We start from the raw sequence: 11,442 nt of genomic DNA, 5'->3' as shown, positions 1-11,442 counted from the left end.
TAATTATGCGGGTTGGAAATTTTTTTTTTTTTTAAATATAGGATAGAAACTCTCTTTTTCTAATTAAAATTTGGTGGCATAGCCTCATCTTTGTAAGTGGGAGGTTGTGAGTTCTACTCACGAAAGACTAGTTGTACATTGTAGTGACACTACAATCCACAATTCCACATACAACAAAAGCAAAGAAAATAAACAAGCATGGATAGTCACTCGCTATCTCACAGAACTCAGATAACGGAGTACTTAAAGCTCTCCATCCCAGAATTCTTCAAGGGACTTGTACGGTCCATGCGCCGAAACATACTCTTCTCTAAGCATCGTCTTGTGCTGTGGGATCTGATTGATCTTGTCTAGGTCCTCTTCTGATAGTTCCCAGTCAAACACCTGCACATTCTGCTTCAACCTCTCCTTGTTGTAGCTCTTAACTGCAACTGTTGTCCCTGTTTGGTACACCCACCTAATACAAACCTGAGCAATAGTCTTCCCCCGAGCCTCGGCGATTTCCTGAAGCACTTTGCTCTCCAGAACATGACTGCTTCCCCAACTTGTCCCACTGCCACCCAATGGGGAGTAGGCTGTCACAACTACACCATTAGCCTTGCAGAAGTCTCTCAGCTTCTTTTGTTGCCAAAATGGGCTCATCTCCACCTACACGTACACAGACTGCCGCTGAGGAACTAATATCGCTCGATAATCCTTATTGTTAAAAATAAATACACATAGGCGCACAATTATTTAAAAGAACATAATATACACAGATGGAGTTGATAGTTACTTGATTGACAGAAGGAGGAATAGTAGCAAAAGAGAGCAGATTTTCAGTCTTTTTGGAAGAGAAATTGCTGACTCCTATGGATTTGGTGAGGCCAACTCTCTGTGACTCCTCCATGGCTGCCCACACGCCCTTCAAGTCCAATGGCACAAGGTCCTCTTCGGTTAGCGGGTACACTAATTTCCCTGGCTTACCACTTATGGGCCAGTGAATCAGATACAGATCAAGGTACTCCATTTGAAGATTCCTGCAAACACATGGTTATAAACTAATAACTCCACAAATTTACTAAACTTACGAATGCTACTAATTGTGTGACTTACTGAAGTGATTTCTTTAGAGCAGGAATGACCAAGTCTGGATGAGCATCATTACACCACAGCTTTGAAGTGATGAACACTTGGTCTCTAGAGGCAATAAGACCGAGGCTAATAGCTTCGGCCACGGCTTCACCTAGAGTCTGCTCTGAGGTGTATATGGAAGCCGTGTCGAAGTGTCTGTAACCCAGCTTTATGGCTTCAAGAACCGCAGTCTTCAAAGCATTCGGGTCCAAGCAGTCAGTTGCTGTGCCAAAGCCGAGCACAGGCATGGTCCTTTGGCCACTGGAGGAGCCTAACACCACCTCTGGGATTTTGGTTGCTGCCATCATAACTCGACTGATAATTAATGTTGGTTATTTGGTAAGGTCTGGTCGATCAAAGTTGCTTTTATATTCATCTTGTGCGAGTCAAAAGAGTCTTTTCCACCATCTTTGTTTTTGCTTATTCAATTTACGTGCTTTACAAGCCCCAAATTGTAGTCATGCATGACGATTGTAACAAAAAATTTCACAAATTGGTCTAACCACGTATGTGCGTAACAGAAGTCTGAAAATCCTATGTGCAAACGCTTCAGAGGTCTAGAGTCAATGGTCTTACATGAGGATTGAGGAAGTAGTGAAGAAAATCACTTTGTGCTGTTATATTTGTAAGAGAGAAATGACAGGACCCACTCCAGATTTCACCCTGAAATTCGAAGTGGCCCTGCGAGAGCCCATCTTAGAAGAAATTCTACCAAAATTTGGCGGAACTTCCCCTAAAAATAGACTACCCAAAAACGGATGGAAAAACAATACACTTCTAAAACAATCCACCTTTATTTTCCTGGATGTTAGAATTTATAGAAATGAGTACTATAAACTATCTCAGAATAAGCACATGTAAACACATATACTGAAGATTGCAGATTAGGATTGCTGTTGTAGTCGCATCCTAATTTAGGATTGAAACCCTCTGTCTATCCTAATGTCTGCAAATTAACATGAACAAAAGATTAACTATGACAAATATAGGATTGATATGTTGCTCTGATCCTAAGTTAGGATGCATGAGATATTGCAATCCTATGAAACAGTAAGTACATATATATATATATATATATCGCAGCAAGCAATATAAATTGAAATCAAAGATAAAGGGATTATAGAAATACTAACTAGATCCATATATATTGCAGTGAAACAATGTGAGTTTAAATCCAGCAAATTGAAAGGAGTATAGGAAACTGACAAAGTCGATTGCCTCCATCCATTGTTCTTCTCCTAGATTCACCCTTGATCTCAGATTGTTAATGGGACAATTGATTGAGGTGTGGTGCTCTAGCAGGGATCAATGAAAGCGTTCTAATCCACTTTATATCGGAAAAGCAGTTAAGGCAGTTCCTTCCATCAAGGAACTTTCTTATAACTTCCTTGTCTTTATCTGATGGATTATTCTAAATAACCATACTATTTGAATTCAAATTCAAAACAGATTGCATTAATAAAACTATTTTCGATTACAAGTTTTATTTAATACTCTGATGTTACAAACTGAACTCTAATACTCCTCACAATGTCAGCTCAAGTGAAAATGCTGATGTCTAGTTCCATAAGGTCTTATACTGGAGCCATCCTGCTCCCCGAATTACATCATCTCCCAGTTCACACTACATAAATCTACAATCAACAATATATATATATATATATATCCACTAGGTTATCAGAGCAATCTAATACACAAGGATATAAAATAAAAAGGGTAAAGGATCGATAAATCCTACAATGCGGAAGTAGTGACGACTATGCCTCAATTAATTCGACGTATGCTCGACCTCAACTAGTCATGCCTGCAAGCTGGGCATTTGAAACCGAAGGGCCCAGGGGAAAAGCATTTAAAACGTTAGAGTGAGTTGACGAAAATAACTAATCTCGAAAGAAAACAATTGTAAGATTTAATGCTTTCCCAAATTATTCTCTTAAAAACCAAGCATGCAGTAAAATCTTGAAAATACTCTTAATCTCTCTTTACTGAAATCACAAATACGTATTGTAAATCATCTGAAAAAAAAAAAAAACGTCTCGAAATCTTTTTAAAATCTCATAGTCTCGTAATTCTCGTTAAAATATTCACGTCTCAAAAACAGGCGATGACTAGAGGGAACTGCTGACTAGTCATCTCATGCCACCTGGAGGGGACTGCCGACCAGGGACGCATCGGAGGGCACTGCCGACCGGATGAGGAGGTGATGGTTAGAAGAGACTGCCGACTAACCATCAGTGTTCTAAAACTCGACCGCCCAGGCCGACTAGGCGCTGGGCGGCACCTCTCCCTCGAGGAATGCATAATCGGAGCTTCTGGGCGTTTGGGTTTTAGGCGGGCGCCTAGGCGGTCTAGGCAGGTGCTTAGGCAGCTGGGCGTTTCCTTTTTTTTTTTTTAATTCGCTAAATCAGTTCGTCACTTCGTCCCAAAACGCTGCTATAGCTCAGTCTCTCCTTCGTGCTCATGAATCTTCTCCATCGCTGGTCTCTTCTCAGTCTCTCCTCTCTCTCTCTCTAGCTCAGTTGCTGTCGCTATCTCTCTTTGTCGCTTAGTAGCTCTTGCTCTCTCTTTCTCTCTGCGAGTGGCTGAACTCCGAAACCAAATCGAAAATTGATCTCCGGTAAACACTCTTCGTTATGGTTTCAGGTTCTTTAGGAGTGGTTATTGATCGAATAATGAAAAGATCAATGAAGAGAGAAGGTGGAGATGGTCGCTACTGGTTTCGCAAAGGAGAGAGAGAGGGAGAGAGAGAGAGAGAGAGAGAGAGAGAGAGAGAGAGAGAGAGAGAGAGAGAGAGAGAGAGAGAAGGGAGAGAGTATAATTCGTGGCTATTTTTAGTCGGCAGCGAGAAGAAGGATAAGATGGGCACGTGTGCAGGGCAACAAGAAGCAATGAAGCATAATTGAATACTGCTTCTTTTTGTTAATTATGCAACTTCAGTTCTACCACCTCTATTTAATTAAATAAATAGTTAGTTAAATAAATATTTAGTTTATTTTTTTTAGGAGGATAAATATTTAGTTTATTACTCTTTATAAGTTTATATATTTTCAATTACATAAATAAAAGCTATAAAAATAAAAATAAAAATAAAAATTAAACAATACAAAACCGTCTAGGCGCCTAGGCGCTCCTCCCTAATCCACCGCTCGACTAACGCCTAGCGATTTTTCGAACCTTGCTAACCATAGATAGTTAGAGGGGACTGCTGACTAACTACCTCATGTGATCTGGAGGGGACTACCGACCAGAATATTGTCTGGAGGAGACTGCCGACCAGACTATTACTTAGAGGGAACTGCTGACCAGGTAATGCATGCATGCGTTGACTTATTTACCTCCTCAATTAACTGGAATCAATCTCTTTAAAATAATTGCTTTCGAAAAGAAACCTGATACTAATTCAAGAAATCATCCATAAATCACCGAAAGCATAACTCAAAAATATTTTGATAAATAATTCATACTCGCATATCAACATAAAAATCAATATTCGAAAAACATAGCATAAAGAATTCTTGATATCTTAAATATTCAAAATCAATAATTCTCAGAATATTTTCTTAATCAACCACTTCCCGAAAATCACTTCTCAACTCAATAACTCATTAATAAATAGCTCAAAAATCTACTAAAAATCCTCGGGAAGGAAATCCACTAGTAATCTCGAAATTCATAGAGCATAAGTAAATCTCAAGAAATCAAAGCTCATAAAATCATAAAACTCAATAATTCAAATCATAAATTAAATCTCAACTGGAAAATAATAATATACTACATGCACAATTAATTTAAAATAAATGTTCACTCACAGTGAATCGATTGCAACAACCGTCAAACTTATCTGTCCCAAGTCCATAGCTCGGAAAATTCCTCCATCCAATCATTTCTCAATATTGAATCTTTGTTCTATGTCAAGTAATCATGCTCGAGTCCTTAATAAAATAATTAAACTTCGATCAGTACCTTGCTAATAATAATTATCCCTTTAAATAATAAAAACCTTGGAGTTGAACCATTATGGAGATCGACTTGTCCAATATTTCAAATTGACGATCAAGACAAGTTCCAATTAGTTATCCAAATCAATTGCTTCTCAACAATGTTTAATACCCAAACTTAGTCGACTAAAAAATGGGGGAAAAGAAACCCTAAAACCTCTCTCTCCAAAAACTTGGCCGCTGCCCCTCAGTTTTACGATTTTCTTCTTGTCCGGCGGCGCTCGGGATCAGCGTTGGTTTCGCCACGCCATTATTGGGTGGCTGTCGGACGGGTACTTGAAAGCTATGCCGGTAGTCTCATGAGTGCGGTGTGGCTCGAGGCTTTGTGCGGAATGAGTGATGATGGAGCCTGGGTTTTTGGATTGTGCAGGTTGTGCTTGTCGATGGCTTCCATGACCTATGGCGGTGGGCATCTTCGGCAAGGAATCTCCTGGACCTGTGACAGCGTGGCCATGGTGGTTTTCCGGCAGATTGGTGGGGCGGCGGGGCTTTGGTGGTCCGGGATGATCGCTGGGGCGACGTGGCTATGGGGATTTTGATCGGAACGTGGTGGCGGTGTCTGGGCGGTGTTTCTGCGCGGTTCCGGATGGGGGAGGTCGCTGTAGTCGTGGGTCGGGCAGTGTAGTCGACGGCTGGAGGTGGGAGGAAGTGGTAGGCTCGGGTCATCCTTTGGCTGCTGGGCCTTGAGCTAGGTCCATTCTCTTGGGACTGCTCTCTATTTGGGCTGGGGTGTTATTGCCCTAGGCCCATCCTATGTTTTTTAGTTTATCTAATTACAATAAGGTTCCGTTTTCAGGGACAATTTACGCACCTTTGTGCATCTAGGTTTTAGTATTTGGTCTTAGTCTTGTCGACTTAATTCTCAGTGTCTCTAGTTGTACACCAATTGAGGTCTCTAGGCGACTAGCTTTACTGGTTATGAGTTAGGTTGGGAATGCCGGATCTTTCTAGCGCCTCCGGCGTAGTACCAAAGGGGGATCCCGCTATGTCTAGGTATTTGATTGTACAATGAGTAGGTTTATTTCTATGTACCACTGTGGGTACTACCATTATCTTCTTGCCTGTTTAGATGGAAGCAGAAGGGTATGTAACGGCCTATTCTTGCTTTTGATGAATATATATTCGCCCACTGGCTCTTTTTCAAAAAAAAAAAAAACAATGTTTAATACCCAAATTCCTCATTAACAATTCCTTAAGGCCCTGTTTGGAAACAGAATTTTGATTTGGATTTGAATTTCAAATCTTATGTATTTAAAATCTACAGAATTGAAATATGTGTATTCTAAATTTTGTTGTTTGGATTAAAAAAGATATATAGAGATTTAAAATTGAAGATTTAGATTTTGTAATATTAGAACAACATCCATCTCAACCAAATCAACCATCAAAGGCTTCAGAGCAATCTGAAACTTGACTTGGAGGGGATGAAGTCGGCGGCGGAGAGCTCAACCACCATTGCCGGCGTCAATGAGTAGTCGGCGACGCAAAAGAAGATATAGAGGCTAAGCCGAAACGCAGAGAGAGAGAGAGAGAGTAGATCGGGATGGAGTCGGCGGCGATGTAGAATAAGCTACGGAGGCGTGGGGAGAGAGAGAGAGAGAGTAGATCGAAGGATGTGAGAGAAAGAGGAGAAAAGAAGAAAGAGAGAGCACGATATGTTCTTTCAAGGAATCCAAGACCTGATGATTTGAAATAACTAGGGTCCCCTAGTTATTTGAAATCATCAAAATTTGCTATCTGAAATCTGTGGGGTGATTTTGAAGAAATCCAAATACTCACTAAAGAAGACAGCCAAAACAAGCAGATTTGGATTTGGGGGTTTCAAATCCAAATCCACACTCCCAAATCCCTATATCCAAACGGGCCCTTAAAGAATTTACCTTCTAATATGACACTCCAATTTCGATAACAGAATGTCACATTAAATACCTGAAATCAAAACTCTCTCATCATACTTATTCCTTGCCATTACCAAAATCTCATGGCGGACTTGGCAGATTTACACTTTCTTTGTCAACGACAAACATGCATGCTTTCAATCATAATATTTGGAACGATAATTAGAGTCGACAATAACGAAATCTAAATCCTTGAGCAACTGTCCTCCTCATTCACCATTTGACAACGTCAAGGAAATTCACCGAAGGCAATTTCTCAATTTCATTCTATTCAACAACAAATCATAATCAACAACAATTCAATATTTCGCTCAACTCATCTACAACATTAAAAGAGCATAGAACCCAGGCTTCAATACCAATCGTACTGAACCTGACGACCTCCTGCTCTCCAAAACGCTGAAACCCACAAATCGGACGGTACAACTAAATCGGTGGTGGCGCTCACGGCGGTTTAGCGACAGTGGTCGGAAGCAAGGGGTTTTGATGAATAATGAGGTTCTGATTCCATTTTTGGTCTCGGAGGTGGCCGGAGACGACAAATCGACCCTTGCAAATCCCAGATTCTGGCGACGACAAGTACGGCATCGGTGGGCGATGAAACTTTTGGGTTTTCTTCTCCATTGCTTGCTGAGTGCAGCAGTGATGGCGATGTGGTGAGGAGATGACCGGAAACCGGTGAGGTTCGTGGAACAGTGGCGTCGCAGGTCGCGTGGAACAGTGACCGGAAGGTCTTGATCGACGACGAAATGATTTGGAGGTCACTAGGGAATACAATATATTGAACCAAATGATTTGGTTCAAAAATTCGGGTCTGATGCGGTCAGGTACTTCTTCGTTAGGGAGGTGGAATTTGGTGGTGATGGGGATTATTCAGAAGATCGTTTCATCAATATTGTCAATGCTCATCTTGCCAATTCAATCGGTATATCACCGCAACCTCATTAATGGTCCTTTTGGGTTCATGATAGGCAATTTCTTCACTGTTATTATTTTTTGACAACTTTATTTTTACTATATTCTACAGGAAATCTGCTTAACCGCACTCTGGGGCTTCTTAAGAAGAACTGCCAATCTACTTTGGTAATTGATTCAAGTATCGCAGCTGAAGGAACTACATTCAAGGACACTGTGGAGAAGTTGGTAATATTTTCATCAAACTTTGAACACCATCATGATTTCCAAGTGTACAAACTAGTGGAATTTCTAAATGTAGAAGGTGGCTCAGGTTTGCAGGCCATGGAAGCCTTCTTGCAAGTATTGTTATTCCTGTGTTTAACTGGTTGCAACCTTTTATCCTAGTCATCACAACATTTTCATACTTTTGGTTTTGGAGCAGGACCTTGTGATAATACTAGAAGCAATGAGGGTTATAGCTATTGCATTATCCCCTGTCACACCAAGTTTAAGTTGGAGAATATATCGACAGCTTGGCTACTCAAAGGATCAGTTTGATGCTGCTACCTGGGTACCTCTCAAACGCTTGTTGCATGAATGTATTTTTGTTATGCCTGAACTATCTAGCTACTTGTTTGATAAACTAACATGCAGTTTTACATCGCAGAGTGACACCAGGTGGGGTGGGCTTAAAGGTGGTCAGGTCATGGCTCAACCTCAACCAATATTTGCAAGGATTGAAAGCCAAACAGAAGGAGAAAATAGGGTCGAAGCACCCAAAAAGGTGCAAAAGGAACAAGTTACCGGAGTCTCAAGAGGTGGTTGAAGCTTAAAGATTCATTCCTCGAATCCCTCTCTGCCTGTCGTTTCATTTTTGGTTTTCCCCAAAAAACTATATCGGATCAACAAATTACTCAGCACCTTGTTCTGCTGTTAAGATTAAATCCATTTTGTGTAATGATTCTATCATATTCTTGACAATATGCTTTCCCGCAAGTAATTATGTCTTTTCTAGGGAAACTAGTATTTGCGGAAACCAAGTCTATTATCTCCTTTCCGATAGAAAAAGAACGAGTCTTGTAGCTTCTTTGCTTTCGAGACGTCAAAGCTTCTTCCGGGGCGATGCCAGCCATAGTTCAGTGCGGCACAGGCATTGGAATAGCATACAATTCGATTGTTTACTGTTACTGATCTCAAATAATTATGAGGGATGGAAACTCCCTTTTTTTTATATTTTAAATAAAATATTTTATTTTAATATAGGGTAGAAACTCTCTTTTCCTAATTAAAATTTGGTCACAAATTAATTCTCGAATTACACTAATTTAGACCGGACACTAATGTTATATTTGTCACATCCATTGATTTACCAAAAAAAAGAAACTTAAAACCAAAGAAGTTGTGGCGTGAAAATTGTTCTACATGTCTATATCTGTAACAGAAGATGGGGGTATTTGAAGTTTTGAATTAAGCTCGAATACTTTAGATTCGAGATAGTAGCTTTTTATTTGGAGCAGTAGCATTTGCATTTCAGGGTCAGTGACTTTTGTATTTAGTAGCTTGATGTACGAGCTAGTAACTCTCTGTTTTGGGGCAGTAACTATCAGGTGAGGGAGAGGATCCTCTCCTAACCTCTATTTTTGCCTGATCTTCCTAAGCTTTGAACCACAACATGCCACATGTATAAAATCAAATCTAATGGCTCATATTGCTTTTCCCCTCTAGTTTCACTCATTTTTAATTTTCTTTTTACTAAAAGTATTCGGGAGACTCTTTCTCTAAACTCTAAAGTGCACAGTCTCTCTCTGCTTTTGGGAGTGAAGATTAATCAATGTCCAGTGGTTTGATCCATTGCCAGAGAACTATTAACAAGCTTGGTAATTGAAGAAATAACAAAGGGCATCAACAACCCTTTCATTATAGAAAAACAAAAGGTGCCTTCATCACATATTCACAGCACATAACAAAAACTCATTATTTTTTGTTTTTATGAATCTCCAAAGTAGATAGGTAACCCACAAACCGGAAAACAAAAACCCTTCCAGAAAACCCAGTTTTTCATTGTCCCATTCTAGTTGACCCAATTGCTATTCTCATTGCCATCTAGGCCTCATCATTTAGCCCTTCGGCCCTAAGCCCGCCCGACCCGTAGGGCCGAAGCTACCCGGCCCTACCATTTCTCAAATAGGGTAGGGTAAGGGTCAAGCAAATGAAGCCCGGCCCGACCCTTTAAGCCCTAATAATTTTTTATTTTTTCTATTTTTTAAATATGTTTCTCTTTAGTCTATAACATACAACTTATCTATTTTTTGTAATTGATTTTCTAAGCTTTATTTTGTTTAATTTTTGTTTCCTTTGTTAAACAACAATTAATTTTGGGATATTTAGAGAGATAGTTAATTGAATATAACCATCTTAACTAATATTTATAAATGTTATAACTTATAAGTTAATTCCAATATATATATTTATTTTAAATATGATTAACAAAAAATAATGAGTCTTGTATTACGGACTATTACCTATATAACCATTGAGCCACATTTTGAGATAAAAAATAAAAGTAATATATTTCTTTTTGTTAAATAAATTAAGGCCCTTTTAGGCCCATTTTGGCCCTATTCGGAAGGCCGGCCCTTTCAGCCCTAGTGGCTTGGGCCTTTCGGGCAGGTAAGGGTTAACATATTTAAGCCCCGGCTTAACCCTACTTGGCCCTAAATTTTGTTGACTTTGACTAGGCTTGGCCCGGCCCGACCCTAAGTCCTAAAATTTAGGGTAGGCCTGGCCCATGATTGTGATGCCCCGGAAAATTCGTATTTATTTTCCGATGATTTTTCGGAATTTAAATTGTGGGTATCGGACGGTTTCGTGGCTCGTGGATGGAGCGGAAGTGTTTTGGGCGAATAATTATTCAGGAAGCGTCATTTAGGGAGGGGTGCAAGGGTTGACTTTTTATTCGTTGGGATTCTCCGAAAACTTCCTTCATGAAAGTTGTAGAACGCGTCGATACGAGTTCGTGGACATGCGGAACGCAAGAGTCGGAGTTCGTATGAAGAAGTTATGGGCTTTGGAAAAACTTTCCATTTTGGTATAAAAGGACGAAAATTTCCGGAAATTGCAAATAAGGCCAGATTTCCAGAAACGGAAACCCAGCTCTGTTTTCTCTCTCCCCGAGCCCGATTTCACCTCTCCACTTCTCCGGCGTCGTTCTCCCTCGTCCAGCCACCTTTGGATGCGATTCAAAGTGGGTTCTCGTTGCCTCAATCCCCTCTAGAGGTCTGTGGAAGGATTGAAGAGAGATTCGAGCTGTGGAGGGAGCTACATCGACTGGAAGAGGCAGCTTCGGGGACGAAATCGCCTTGATCAGAGTTGGCGATTCCGGCCACCTTTGCCGGCGATTCTTGTGGGCTTCTGGAGCTCGGAAGACGTAGATGCTTCTCCCAAAGTGGCTTGGAGTGATTTCACTTGTGGAGGACGAATCGAAGCTTTGAAATTCTAGGGTTTCCATCGAGCTGTTTTATTTTAAGGTAAAATTC

The 11,442-nt window shown here is 40.4% G+C and overlaps 1 protein-coding gene and 1 long non-coding RNA gene across 2 annotated transcripts; one reads left to right on the top strand and one right to left on the bottom strand.

Moving 5' to 3' along the window:
* Nucleotides 1-38: 38 nt before the first annotated feature.
* Nucleotides 39-1,464, bottom strand: LOC112192778 (non-functional NADPH-dependent codeinone reductase 2). The gene is made up of 3 exons (XM_024332647.2): nt 1,096-1,464; nt 776-1,019; nt 39-648 (listed from the first exon to the last, which is right to left on the bottom strand). The coding sequence occupies exons 1-3, from the start codon at nt 1,419-1,421 to the stop codon at nt 244-246; spliced, it is 975 nt and encodes a 324-aa protein (XP_024188415.1). The 5' UTR covers nt 1,422-1,464; the 3' UTR covers nt 39-243.
* A 5,895-nt stretch (nt 1,465-7,359) lies between these two features.
* LOC112192776 lies at nt 7,360-8,942 on the top strand. The gene is made up of 4 exons (XR_002933600.2): nt 7,360-7,934; nt 8,037-8,152; nt 8,349-8,477; nt 8,574-8,942. It is a non-coding gene; the product is annotated as an uncharacterized LOC112192776 (long non-coding RNA).
* Nucleotides 8,943-11,442: the final 2,500 nt, after the last annotated feature.

The sequence above is a fragment of the Rosa chinensis genome, chromosome 3, assembly GCF_002994745.2.
Source record: "Rosa chinensis cultivar Old Blush chromosome 3, RchiOBHm-V2, whole genome shotgun sequence".
Lineage (NCBI taxonomy): Eukaryota > Viridiplantae > Streptophyta > Magnoliopsida > Rosales > Rosaceae > Rosa > Rosa chinensis.
Note: the sequence above shows the minus strand (reverse complement) of the source record. Positions and strands in the feature narration are given on the sequence as shown.